We start from the raw sequence: 15274 nt of genomic DNA on the forward strand, positions 1-15274 counted from the left end.
AATCTGATGTTACAGCTGATTTCAGTATTTCGTTGCACTTGCACACAGGGTGGAGAAGAGCAAAAACATTCAAATATCTTCCCAGTCCAAATCAAACACTGCCATTTCTGGTGTGACCACAGGAGGAAGTTTAATAGCTCCTTGGAGGTTATGAACTGTTGACAGTTAATAAGTCATAAAATACCCCCTTTAAGAGGATGCTAGATTCCATCTGCAGGGCACCAAGTACAAAGAGCCGGAAAATAAATATCTTGAAATGGAAGTGGACTGGAATCTCTCAATGGCTGTTCATGCAGCGTCTCTAGAGCATGTCCCTCCTGGTTTCTAGAAGCATGAAGAAAAAACGACCACATTACTGAGTAATTTTCCCTTAAAGTAGTCTGACTTTTTCCCTTCAGAGAATATGGGGCCTTCAGAGTGGAGGCAGCACATTGCAGGCATCTGACCTTCGTGATTACACCTCATATTATTGTTCTTGTCATCTATTTTCTTTGGCCCTTGGGATGTTTGCCATGGTAACAGCACACAGCGGGCTGTCTGGGCTGACCCATGCTGTCCTCTGCATTTCCCAGCCTGGCTGTGATGAAGGGAAGTCTCTGCCCATGATCCCTAACCCCTGATGAGGAGGCTTCTCAATTTCAGCTCCAGGACTGCATGGGCCTCACATCCCTCTCTGCTCATTTTGCCACCACTGTTCCCCCCCCCCCCCCCCCCCCCCTGTATGACCACAAAGGGCATCCTTTGCTTTTTTGATCCAAAGTGTACCAGATTACCTAAACCGTCCCCTCTGGCCTCTGAAATACTGCTGGTTGTCAGAGCATGACATTTTGTTTAAAGAAATAGTTCAACATTTTAGGAAAACAGGCTTGTTCCCTACATAGACATTTAGACAACCAAATCGATGCCACTCATAGTCTGTAATATGACACTACCGCCAGTTTAGCATAGCTTAGCACAACAACAGGAAACAAGGGGCTGTCCTAAGGTATCAAAATCCACTACTATTACCTCTTAGGCTTAATAAGGAAAATATGACATAGCTTTAGTTGCCAATAAATCCTAAGCCGATACATTTGGCATTAACCATTTTTGAGACTGCCAGACTTTGATTGATTGATTGAAAAGTTTATTAACAGCTTGTATATTGGGTACAGTACAGTACAGCTCAAAACATACAATTGTTAAGGGGATGCAGACCAGAGAAAGACTTTCGTCTTGTTTACATCAGGGTCCCCCATTTCCAATTCATCATCACTTAAGTCAAAAAAGAAAAAGATTATGAGGCACAATGTTCCTTTTGTCAAATTACTTATATAAATGTAATGTTGAGTGGTCAGGGTTTGCTTTAGCAGTGAATGCCCCCCCTTGTTTTTTATGCTTTTGGTGCTAAGCTAAAGTTATCTTGGCAGTAGCTACTGTACATATCAAAGGGACGAACTTGATGGTGGCATGAATTTTCGTAGCTAATTTTCTGCCTTGTTGCCGGTATATCTCCCAAAAGGTAAACTATCCTTTCAATAGTGCCTACTAGATTGTGTGAGTAACCTTGAGCAAAGAGTAATACTGTGAAGGCTAAAATAGTTCTATACATGCTGCTTTGACAGGTGTCCGTGCCACATGCCGTTACACCGGCGTTAACAAACATGGAGCAACTCCTTGGTGAAGTTCAGCCACAGATTGAGAAAAGAAATCAACAAAAGTACAGAGACTCCCATGAGAGCTTCACCTGAGAGCAAAACTAACAATGTTTTGGCTGAGTCCTCTCAAACTGTAGGACATCCTTATCCTGGGATACCGAGAGAAGAAAAGTTGTGTTTTTTGTGTCCTGTGGGGTTGAAAGTAGAAAATCTATTTACAAAAGCATGAAAATATTTTATCACTAGCAGCAGGGGCAGGAGTGTTTTAATGACCCGATCCACAGGCCTCTGGCTGGATGCAGGCTTTCTGAAACTGCAAAGAGCCCACTGCTCCGCCTGCCAACCCTTGGGGCAGCATCGAGATGAAACAGATAAGATGATTGTCTCTAATGAAATCCAGATCTCTACGTCTGTCTGGACGAGGACTAGCTGGTCTTTTCTTCTCTATTCTCCTTTTTTTTCAAGGGGGTGTTCCATATTGATCTTGAATTTGAAGGGAGATTGTTGAAGTCGCTCTCTAATTCAAACCAGAGCTCCTGTACCAGCGCTGGTGGAGCTTTGATACCTTTTGAAGTTCTGCAAGCGAACGCGGCACCGTTGGCCTTCTGGACCCTGTTGTCATGACAACCCTAATTATCTCCCTTTACGGCCTAGTTTTTACACAGGAAGAGAACCATTATGTTCTTGGGGCATTTGCATCTCTCTAGGGCAAGTGTTAAAGGTCAGGGAAATGAACCAAAATAACACATAAAGCAGAGAAAATGTGTGTGTGAGAAAAAGTGTGAGTCACACGCAACACACTGATACTCTGGCAGGCATTTCTTTCGTTAAAAATGTCAAGAATTACTCACTTAAACATATGTTCCCAAGGACGTTTGAAACTCACACTTTCTGCAGTATTTCGTCAAGGTTACCATGACCTACACATGTTGCTGTTTTATAACATTGCTAACTCACTGTACTTTTTTTCCTTTCTCTGCACCATTAAAACTCTGCTTCCTCTAAAATAGTGCATATTCTTTGACCAATAAAAAGCACAGGAAACTGCATGCGTGGTGAAATAATGAGGCTTCTGCTTCAGAGAATTATTTTATTAACTCTTTGAGGTTGGTCCTAAAAAAACAGCATTCTAATCACAATACATTTTTCATTCCTATAATGTGATAATACACTTGTAAAACCGAATAAACACAGCACTGTTTTTCCTGATGGGTTTCCAGTTGTGTTCAGACGTCGTCCTGGAAAGTTAATGTGCCACATATATTTCTTCGCTCTTGGATAATGTATGCTGGTACCAGACTATTTGGTTCAAAAACAGCAGAACATGGCCCAGAGTAAACTGCTGCGTTCACACAGTAGATGCTGACATCTTGTTATTATATTTCAGAAAGGGAAAAGTGAATGACTGCCAATCATCTGCTTCAAAGCAGCACTGTCAAATGTTAAGAAAGGGTTTAATTCATTGCACGGGTGATTTAAACTTTATTTCCTATTTTATATACTTGGATGAATACAAAAGAGCCACATAATGAAGTCATGCACAAGATGGTTTCATGCAATCGAATAAAACTCTCAAATAAAATCTCAACATTTGGAACGAAACTACATATATACTCTAAGTCTGTCCTTGAATGTGTTATTATTCAACAGCAAATCTAGACAGTATTGTTAGAATTAATAAAAGACGCGTGAAAAAGTTTGATGTAACCTTTTCAGATCAGATTTAGGTCTTTTACTAGAGTGGGAATGTCTAGTATAAAATAGGACAGTAAAGTGTGTAAGAATGCCGGGTAATAAAAGAAAAAGACATGAAAAGTGAAGTCCGTTATCACCCAGATCTTATCAGACTGACCAGTGTTGCTGAGTAAAGGGCCTTAAGTGGTGTCGCTCTGCCAGGGGCCACAGAGAGCTGCGAATCAAAGGGAGAGCCAGAGGTTGACCAAACACTCTGTTCTCCCACTGCCCCGATGTAAAACTATCTGCCAAACACCAGTGGTCCTCTTTGAACTTGATTTAGCACTAAGGTCACAGACAGCCGGTCCTCTGTTGTGGAGGACGAAGTGAGCGCCCTGATGACATAGAGATAGAGGAGATAAATGAGGTTCATGTTGTCTTACACTGAGATTATCACTGGGTCTCAATGGAGTCCTTCAAAGACTATACTGTTATAAAAGTTTATGATAACTTTGTGGCGGCTCACACCATTAAACCTTCAGTTTTTCACTTTTATGAATAGGAGAGAATTAGGATTGAAATTGTTAACATTAGCATTTTGAATATGTGTAATTATCAGATATACATATTTGGACTGGTTTTAGTGATATTATAAAACTAATACTAAAGGATACAAGTTTACACGTTTTTATCAATTGAAAAAAGCCAAACACTAATCACGGATGTATATAAAAAAACATCAGTCATACAGTTCATATTGTTACTGTTGTTGTTGTTATTGTGTTGGTCCTCTGACCAGGTGGCTCCTCTGTCGTTGGACTGAAGGATCCTGACGCCATGTGTGAAGAGTCACAGCCTGCACCAAGGCTCCTGCTGGGATGTGAGGAAAGACATGAAGAGTCATAACTTATATTGAACATTAAAGCCAGGTGAGAACTTGCCTAGAACAACACATATCAAAATGTAACCTGTTCAGATACATATGCTATGGCAAGAGTTACAAATATAACTATGAAGTTCTACATTTAAAGAATAAAAACTCTTGTTTAAACATGACATAGCTGGATGTCCAGAATGCAAATATAATTAACATCTTTTTTTCTCCAAAAGCAGTTTAAACGCAATGTTTCCTTTTTTCCAGTTCTACAAATCCATGTGTTGATGCTGCATATGATTTTCAGCACATTTTCTATGTTAATATAACTTTTTTTAAATCCTCTTACGTGTAAAAAATCTTCCTCTGGACCTTTGTTACACATTGGAAAACACTCTCTAAATGACAGGCAGGAGGGGATTGATACATCACACCACAGGTCTACTAATGAAGTTAAAGTTTTGGATTGATCATTCTTTGACATTTGAATTTATTTTGAATGCTACATTTGTAGGCATTATTTGGGCATTCATGCAGGGATGATTTGTTGTGCATGCGCCCAACTGAAATGACTATCTACACTCTGTAATTGAACCAGTTTTGGCAGTAATGGTCAATTAGATTCTCCTGCATTCACATAATGCCTGCTTAGAATTCACAAAATTGGATAAGAATGAGGTATTTAAGATGGTTCAGAGGGTATAAGGAGATCATTGTAACTCTAGGTAACAGCAATCAATTATCAGCGTGACATTAAAGTTCCGGTATTCAATGTTGGTGGGATTTTTGGGCCTGTAGGTAATGGGATTAATACCTGGGGAGGGGTGGAGTGCCTCAGGGCCAGCAGCATGGACCCTGCATCATTAGAGCCCTATTAACCTCCGGGCCCTACACGAGGCCTGCATGCTCTGTCCCTCAATAAAGGGCTAATTGTGCTCTGCCATTATCCACATCCAGGAAGACGTTACTTCGAGTCAGTTTAGATTTTAAATAACTTTCACCCACATTGCATATGTTTATTCTAGGAAAATGATCTGATGCATGTGCTTTATAAGATTTACTTATTTTGCGGTTCAGTTTCCACAATAAGTGAAACACTCATCAAACAGTTTACATTCTATAGTGAGGTATTCTTTTTCCCTCTCTCCTTAGAAAATAATCCTCTGTATTCCGAGCTCAAACTGGGGCTACAGTTATATACTCCATGTTGATTGAACATAAACAGGAGTGTTTGAAATCACTGTGTTGGATACGACAGCCCTCCACTCTGTCTGTGTGTTTATACTTCCTGTGAGGGGCCCTCTATTTATGGACAACTGAAGAACACAAATAATCATTCCCCTTCGGTGAAAAATCTGCTTTTATTATCTGCAAAGTTTTGCAATGCCTTTGTGTACGCTCACGCTGCCTTCTGATTGCCTGTTTATTATTCCAGCGTTTCTCCTAAACCAATGGGGATCCGGCCAATTCCAAAAGGTGCCAAGCCCTTTTCAGCCTTTTCCTGTCCATGTGACATCATTTCGCATTGCCCTTAAACACACTGATCCGTGTCTTGTCTGCAGCCTGGGTGGCACACATCACACGCAACCAAGGTTAAACACAAGGTGCACACGTTTCGACTGTGCCCTTTGGACATGTATCAGAGGACATCTCTGGTCTGCAAGCGGTGCATGCCTCATTCCTGTCGTCATTCTTCATGACCAGTGTGACTGGCCTGTTATTGCTTCACATTTTCAAAATCTGTAATTTGCCAACTTAAACATGGTGTGTATCCACAAGCCTTCAACCCAATTCAAACAAGCATCTATTTAACATTTTCTTAAACAGGGAAAGGAGTTCAATTCCTCATGTTGTGTTTACTTCTGCTGAAAAATCTAAACAACGAATGTCCCTGATTTTAGACTTTTATTTGGATCATTCAAATCAAGGGCCATATAACTCTTATATCTTATATAAAACATCTTTGCAAATATCAGTTTTTCTCAAGAAATGTCATTCAGTGTTAAAGTTTTGGTTTTCTTTTAGCAAGTTGCTGATTTCTTAAATGCAATTTTTTTTCTTTAACCAAACCAAGTTTTCTTTGACTTTTGAAAATGAGAGATGAAACAAATGAAATCATAAAAAGTAATAAATGAATCATCAATCTGTTAAAGCTTTCAGTCAATAGTTTTTACCAGCAAAATACCCAATCATATCTCTTTCTGTTGTGTTCTCATATGTTTAAAGACATTGAGTAAGTGCAATGCAGGTGTCTGTGCTATTTCAACATCTGCTGCTGAACCAGCACAGAAATGTACAGTATTTGACATAAAGTATCCTCACTTCTCAATGCCTGGAGATAACGTATAAGAGCCTTGGACTCAGTCTTGGATCAAACTGATTTGTGTTAAGGCAATGGTTTTTATTAGTGGAAAATACTTTAGTAAGTGAGATTCACATAGATTTCCAGAGTGATTTGGATCAGTTTGATTTCGACAACTCTTTTAAACCAACATTTGATTATTAAGAGTGCAGGAGATTCATTTTAAATGATTAAATAAATAAGACTCCTGAAGCCTTCTGATCTATAAAAATGTGTTCAAGCTTTTATCGCCATGAGCTTCATTTCATTGCAGGGACAAAGGTTCTGGAGCAGTCGACTAGGCACATTTGTCCTGTATTATTTTCTAAAAAGTGGCTCTCCGACTCTCCGAGTGTGCAAATAATTCTCAGAAACACACCTGCGCACGTACATAAAAAAAGGAAATAAAAGAGTCAGTGGTTTCATGTTGTAGATTTAAGAGAGGATTCTCATTTTAAGCTTTGCACGGTACAGATACAATTAAGTTAAATTCACAATAAAACAGATCAATTTGTTTCAAAACTCTATCGTGACAATAAACTCAAATATGTGAGAATGAACCGTGGTTTTCCAAAACAGATTTTTTGTATTGAGATTTAAAACTTTCAACTGATTTAAATTTAGAAATTGATTATTATTATTATCTTCGTCCTGCTGGGAATGGGTAAAGAGAATGGAAATATGAAATTCCATCCTTTATATGACACACAGTTCTCCCTGAACCTGATGTCTGATCTCATGGTGCTGTTATGTGAAAAGTATACACAGCTGCAGGTAGATGCACATTTTTAACAGCAGTAAAGGTCAGTGGCATTTAAACAGATACTGATGTCTGCTATCCACTCAGAGATTAACAGAGATAAAATGCTACACAATATGACTGCTTTTAAGTTAATGTACGTTTTTTCTGTGGACAACAACTATTCAGATTTTTCATGCGTGTATCTGAAAAACCATCTAAAAAAGAGCTGTGTGTTAGATGTAAATATATGTAATAATCAGAAGACTCCAGATTCAGGAGGTGTGCACTGTAGCTGTCTGTTTCTGTGTAGCCTCTCCTCTGTTTCCTTGCCTCAAGTGCAGTCCTCTGATCTTATCTCCACGCAGTGCAACTGCTCCTGGCTTTACTATTCAATTTCTGCCATTGTTGAAGGTGTGGATGAAACTGTGTGTGGGCCTGAAAAGTTTGATTACCAACCAGAGGACTTTTTACTTCTCCTTGAGTCTCACAATGGAAAATCTGGAATTCCACTTAAAATTGTGGAACAGCCGTAAAGTCTGCACGGTCTGCACCTGCTCTCTCCTGTTGAGCCCAATAATAAAAAAACTGAGGCAACAACACAAAAATAATTTAAGTCGTCTGAGTGCATATTGTTATTAAAGTAAGTCTAACATTAATTATCAGTTTTTCATATAATCTGCTGCACTCACAAAAAAAATGAAATAAAGATTGTTCGAAATGCAACATTTAAAAAAGCCAACAACAAGAGAAAAAATCTGGAGGACAAATTAACACATTTATTAATGTTGGTTAATATATTTTAGGAACAAAAATTCTCACGATATATAACACTTGTCAGCTGCTGACACATGTGAATAAACTGCGATATGTTGTAACAAAATAGAGAACTTTTCTCATGAAATAAAATCGGCACAATGATTATATTTTTTCCGTCAGGCTCTAGTGAATACTAGTACTACAGATTGTCAAAACCATTTTGCATTAATAAATTAACTGTAACTATAATAATAATAATAATAATAATAATAATAATAATAATAATAATAATATAGGTTGTTTAAATAATGATTAATAAATAAACATCTGCCCAGATCGCAGAAGTCTAACGTTTTTTATAAACTGCAGATGGAAAACATGGAAGCATTACCCATTATTTCATTTTTAAAAAGAAAAAAAAAGTGAAAAGTGATAGTGCAAGTGCAGTACATTTCCTCTATTTAATTCAACGTATCGTAATGTCTGACAGAACAGTTCTCGTATGGGCTAAGTCAGGGGTTTATATTATGTGTCATACATTTTTGTTTTCCCTGATGCTGGATGATACATTTTTTTTCGTTTTCTCTTCAAGCCCCCTCCTCCCTCCCAACACACACACACACACACACACACACACACACACACACACACACACACACACACACACACACACACACACACACACACACACACACACACACACACACACACACACACACACACACACACACACACACACACACACACACACACACACACACACACGCTTCAAAGCAGTCTGACACGTCGACTTCAGAAGGCCTGTTAGTATTGGAAGCTTTGGAAAAACATCCTGATCTTCAGATATCAAATTACAGACAAATAATCAGAACGTGAACACACCATCACCACCAAGTTACAGTCAGACTTCCTTTTGTTACAGCCTACCTTTGTGTCAGTGCCGTCAGTCAGCTCCATGTTACTCCCCGCAGGTGTCCCTGTTTATTAATCCATTTTAATAAAACCTACAGATGATTTAAATGTAACACAAATGTTCGTTGTGTGCAGAGGCAAAGCTCCTCCGAGCTCTCTCTCTGCAGAGTAATGTGCTGCGCGGCGAGGCTCTCTCCACAGTCTGAACATCTGCTCGTTTCACGTGACTTTTTTTAAAAATACTAACATCTGTTCTAAATAGGTTTCATTCTCTGCCTCTGCATCGTGTCAATTGCCAACTCCTCTCTCCTGAAGAAAGGGGAGAGGAAATGTATTTAAACCTATTGCATTTCGTAAGGACTGAATTGGAAAAAGTATTTTGTGACCCATGCCCTTTATTGTAGGCCCTGTTTATTTATCTGCTCATGTTGAGTGAATATTCTTCACTGTAGAGATGTAAAAAAAAATCTGTTTATTGATCTACACTGTGAGTGTGTATTTCCCCTCACATTTCAGTGGGAATAGTCTGTATGTAAAGACCTTCAGCCCATACCATCACGGCCTCCTTAAATTTCATAGACATCTGGGAATTCCATACATGCCTCGCAAGCCAATTACACACCTTCAAACGGGCACACACTTTGATTTGGACAGTGAGAAACACATTCCCGGATCACTGTGATCAATCACAGCACGATAACACTATGAACGATTTATTTAGAGACAATAATGGGAATACATTTCTTGCGTAAAACTGTACTGATAATGATGTTGTCATTTAAAAAAATGCAATAGCTTCTGTCAAATAGGTTAAATATTCCAATTATGATTTAATTATTTGATTTTGTCATCAAGAGTTTACAGGACACGGATTGTAATGCTTGAATAAAACACATCGAAGAAAGTCGTTCTAGTTTCAGACTTTTAAATGTCTAAAATCCTGAGCACTTCACTGCCTCACTGTTTATGTTCAGCTGAGAGACTGTAGCATGGGCCCAATAGCAGGTTGACATGACCCCAGTGTAACTTATTTACTTATAATGGTGAGTCTCAGGTCCTTAATCCAACTGTAAACACATCCAGGAAAAGAGAGAGTGAGAGAGAAACTGGAGACTTTGCGAGGCTTTTCAAATTTTAATTAAAGTGGAATTTTAACTTCGTTTATACAGACTGACTCTGTTTTTCTACAGCAGGTTTTTCTTTTCACCAATAAAACTTTTTCTCACGTTTGGATTGTGTCTTAAATAGTTTTACTTGTGCTAAATGACGAGAAAATGTATTTTCTTTGTTCCTTTTGGATGTATACCGATATGTAAAAAAAAAAGCTGAATGTTTCTCCAACGCTTTCACTTGAGCCAATAATAACTCCATCTGTTTTCCCAAGTGACTGGCGATATAGTGGAAGCTTTAGTCATTAAATCCGAAGTAGGCTACAGTCCACGTGATGCATGCACAAAAGCATTTGTATTAGTAGTAGTAGTAGTCTATAGTTTACGTTGTATGCAAAATATCCAGTGCTTTTGATTTTGATTCTGTTTGGCACAAAAAAGCCAAAGGCAAACACTTTGATTGTCATTTTCTTTAATGCAAAAAAATATACAAACATTTACAACAGAAATGTACAACAAACGATAGTAAAAAATAGGAATGCATTTTGTACTTCAGACACAATATCAATTCCTCAAAGTACCACGTTTCACCAATAAATAAATAAATGTATTCTGAAAATATTTTTTGCACAGGTTAGATCCACACAGTCAGCCTATAATGTGAGCTACACCACCAGTTGACAGACTCACAACTGCTTCAATAATGCACTATGACCTCCACAGAAATAAGCCCAAAGACGTTCATTATAAACGCCTTTTCCTAAAAAAAAAAACAGGATATTTTCAACATTCGTCGTCAACAACATGAAAACGCATCAGAATGGGAGTGTATGGAGCTAAGGCACGGCTGCAAGTCCATGTCGGGCCTTGGCAAAATGATCCCACAAAGTTTCTGTCGTCTTTGGTTTAAATAGAGTGATCCCATGTATCCAGCATTGGACTCCAGATGTGTCCCGTCAGAATGTGATCAGAAGATTCAGCAGTCACCTGGAGGTTAGACAACGCATTCATTATCACTAAAGTGTGTAGAGAAAAAAGGCCAACACAAAATAATTTGGGTGCATTAAACCAGAATAAAGCCGTCAAATAACATTGTTAAGTAAGGTTATATTTCCATAGTTTAATGCTTGGAACATGCATTTATTTTGCAAATCAAGCGTACCATTTAGGGCATAATTTCTCCAGATACTAGTGAGATGTTGACATGGACCAAGCGCCCTCCATCCTCCACACTGAGAAGGCGTAGCTCAGCCTCTCATGAGCCACATAACTACAACTTGCCATTTTGGCGTCCAGCTCGTCGCTCTGAAGCACCTGGTAGAGGAAGTCGATGTATCTGGCTGCAAGTTTTAGGGTCTGTATTTTGCTGAGTTTGTCCGAGGGCAAAGTGGGGATAATTTTCCGCAAAGATGTGAACGCTTCGTTGAGAGACTGGGTCCTCTGGCGCTCCCGGACGTTTGCCATGACCCGCTGCGACTGGAGATCCTCGAAAGACTGGGGGCTGCTGCTGTTTGATTTCTTCCCTCGTTTCCCAGGGGTCGGGCTATCTGAGTCCTCCCCGTTTTTCCTGCTCGGTCTCCTCTTCCTCCCACACCTCTTCGGCTGACTGTCCTGCTCCCCCTCGCTGTTGCTCTGGCTGTCCACAGGAGAGACAGGGGAGCTGACCGATTCTTCCCCCAAATGTTCCTCAGACATCTCCACTTGGGTAGACAGCGGCCAAAAAGTGTCCAACAAGTGATTTCCCTCTCATGAAGTCAAGGAATTGGTCCACCTGTAGATCTATCTGGATTTGAAGGCACCAACGTATCCATAGATGGGTTCTTGAGAGGACAAGTATTTTCTGATACTTGAGAAACTTAGGCAGTTCTTATAGGCTGCATGGCGTAAACTTTTTGGAGAGGGGCGTGATTGGCCAAGAAGATGAATTACGTGAAGCGAGGGGTGGGAGCATCCAATGCACTTTCAGAAACCTAATACAAAGTCAGAGCTGGAAAAGATAAGTGGGAAACGCTTTTATTTCAAATCATTTCACTATTTTAACAAAAACAATTACAATATAGTTATTATAGTAGGCTAATATAAATCCTCATAACATTATTTTAGATCTGTATCATGTCCACTGCGTTCACAGCGAGGAAAATTAGAAAAGTAAATTGCCTCACTGAAAAGAAACTTCGAAACGAATAACGTTTTTTTTTAAATGCAAATATTATTTAAATTAACCCATTGTAACAGCCTTGCTTTCTCTGCAGGTCTATGCGCAGACAATGCGTGTTTTTATCCTTTCATCCATTAATTGGCATCCCAATAAAATGCTGTACTGTCTCATTCCATCACTGCTGTGCTATCAACTGCAGTTATTGTGAGCTGACACTAAAAATAGTATTATGCAACCTTGGCAGATATGTTTAAACCTAACCCACGAGAATTTTAGATTTATGTTTCCATCTAGCCGAGCTTAAACCAAGTGAGATCAAAAGACTTTCACATAGGAAACATATCCAAATCTCAAATGTTTGACATGTAGCCAGTGCAGACTTTCAAACCTTTCCTTGGAGGACTTGTTGCATGTTCTAATTATATCCCCCACAAGAGGGCATGTTTTGGTATGCCTTAATATTCCATGAAATGTAAAAAGTAAGATTGTGGTAAGTTATAGTTTATTTTTCTATGTCCGTCCATACATTCAAGAAGTGATTCCTCCCTGTTGGTTCCAGTGGGAAACAGTAAAAAGAGCAGCTCTGTGTTTAAGACCTTCTGGTATTTACTAGGTTGGTGATACAATATCCATCTTGTTTAGTGGAGGATTACTTTGTTTAGGTTGAGACGGCCTCGGTCCACAGGAGCAGCATCTGGTTCAGGAAACAGGGGGGCAGTCAGGGTCAGAGGTCACAACACCAGCGAACATTTACTTACATCCTAAAGAAGGCCTAATAGTGAAGCATTGTTTCAGGGGGAAAACAGGTTTGTTTAGGTGTAGCATTTTACCTTCTCAGTAAAGAAAAAAAGACATGTGTCGCTTCTTTCGGCTCAGAAATGCACGTTATCCTTTTTTTTATCACTGTGTTGCAAAAGTAAAGGATACATTGTACATCTTAAAGTTTGGAACTTGTATCTGTGAATGAACATGATGATGCTGTCTGAAAAAGAAAGATCTCAAGGTGAGTGTACCTGTCAGGTGGACCTGTCCATGGTGCTGATCTCACACCTGCTGTACCTCACAGGTAAGCATGAGGTGGAGCTCCAACCACCCTGTTCATCTTTTTGCTGTAATTTGTCCTGCTTTCTCTCCTAAAGAAATGTTTGATTTTAACAGCTTTTCTCAAACATTTACACAAATTCTGTTCCTTAGTACAAATTTAAGGTATTTGCACTACTTGACTTTAGCAATTGTATGCTTGTTGATAACACATTTCACACAGTGATGTTCTTTTAACTTTACTACATTAACACTAACTCTTTTCAGATTTCCTTTTTTTCCGTTGACTGATATTAATGATTGCACTTTATCTAATATCTTTCTTTTTTGGTCTTTTATCAAGATGTTTCAGTTGAGCAAATGAAAACAATAATATGTTTTGATTGCCTGGTCAGCCTCTTGAACACCCTGGCTATGAGGACACAACATCATCCTTTATTTTAAAAGCCTAATCTTAATGAAAAAGCTAGTATTTACTCCCACTCTACATTTACATTTCTTGGCATATTGCTCTGTAGGGTTCAGCTCTTTTCCTGCTGAAGTGACTCTGAGAAAACACAGCTGCTTCTCGGGAATATGATGTCATCACAGGACAACTCCTCTAGTGTTGATCTTTAATAAAGACGAAACCTTCATCAGTCAGTCACTGACTGACAATTACAAGTACATGAGGAGGAGATAAAGTGTGCTGATTGTTGTTCTTTGTGATTTACTGTAAGTTGCTGTCCACTTGGCCTGGAGCAGTGACTAATAATTGATGAGGAAAGCCTTTGTCCTTATCAATGAGCAATGTGAGGGTGTTATGATAAAGTCAAGTGTATATTTCTGACTCATGCAACTTGACACAGCAGTCATGAGAGACCCCAGAGCGTCATTAACCACCCTTCCCAGAGGTCACATCAAGGCAGACACAACTCAGGCTCTCACTTACTAAAGCCCTGAGCCACAACCAGATCCACAGAGACCTGTCTATTTTCTCTGCTCCAGCTTTGGGAGGCAGTGTTTCTCTATCAGCCTACTCATATCTATTGAAATAACAAACCACAGTCCACATGTACGAGGCTCCCACAATTGACAGTGATATTCATGTTCACTCCATTAGAGTTGAACCGCAATGAGTGCAGTGCCAGCTCGCCAAGATGGATCAACTGCACCGGATGAGAAAAGACAGGAGTGCGTTCTTCAAAGAGCGAGTCCGAGATAGCCTCTAATCAACCCTCGGGACTAACAGGGTCAAACGGCAGAGTTGGACGACTGCATTTTCCCTCAGCAATAGTCTCCAAATGTCCTGTTCTGTAGAGAAACCCAGACATCATATCAGGGGATTTCTGATAGCAGCAGTCCGGTGGTGGTGGGAGAGGATATGTGGTGTTGAATCAGGAGGTGATGAGGATGAAAACAGGCCTTTAGAAGCTATCTGGACACATAGGAGCCAGGACTCCTGAAGTTAGCTATAAAAGAAAGCCTTTGAAAGCCAAATGCTTTGATGTTGCAGGTTCTAATCGGGCTTCAAGTCCTGTATTCCTGTAGCAGAGGAATATTTCACCATGTCAGAGAAAACTGAGCAAAGCCTGCCCCATTCCTGGAATCTCCTCTAATAAAACGTATGGGTTTTTGTAGGACTAAAGGCAGATTTTTTGCGCATTTAGAGGTGCACGTGTGTGAGTGCAATAGATGTTCTGTTAAATCTATTCGTGCCGTCCTAATGACTCTGTGGGATATATCAGACAGCTCCACCGCACAATGACACCTTATTAGCCACTAAGAACCAACAAACCTCCGGTATGTTTTCACAGCTTGGAAGCTCAGGGTGATGTGGGGTCTGTGGAAGAACTGGCATCCCAGCAGTAAAATCTCTGTTACAGCCCCCCCCCCCCCCCCCCCCCCCCCCCCCAGCACACACACACACACACACACACACACACACACACACACACACACACACACACACACACACACACACACACACAAAAAACAAACACGAGTCTTCCTCCAAAGGTTTTACTAGTTTACTTTAGTGACTATACCCC

The 15274-nt window shown here is 39.7% G+C and overlaps 1 protein-coding gene across 1 annotated transcript; it reads right to left on the minus strand.

Moving 5' to 3' along the window:
- Positions 1-10529: 10529 nt before the first annotated feature.
- Positions 10530-11854, minus strand: twist1b (twist family bHLH transcription factor 1b). The gene is made up of 2 exons (XM_034127810.1): positions 11208-11854; positions 10530-11032 (listed from the first exon to the last, which is right to left on the minus strand). Exon 1 carries the CDS (start codon positions 11738-11740, stop codon positions 11234-11236), a length of 507 nt encoding a protein of 168 aa, XP_033983701.1. The 5' UTR covers positions 11741-11854; the 3' UTR covers positions 10530-11032; positions 11208-11233.
- Between the last annotated feature and the right edge of the window lie 3420 nt (positions 11855-15274).

Source organism: Trematomus bernacchii, unplaced genomic scaffold (genome assembly GCF_902827165.1).
Source record: "Trematomus bernacchii unplaced genomic scaffold, fTreBer1.1, whole genome shotgun sequence".
In the NCBI taxonomy this organism is placed as follows: Eukaryota; Metazoa; Chordata; class Actinopteri; order Perciformes; family Nototheniidae; genus Trematomus; species Trematomus bernacchii.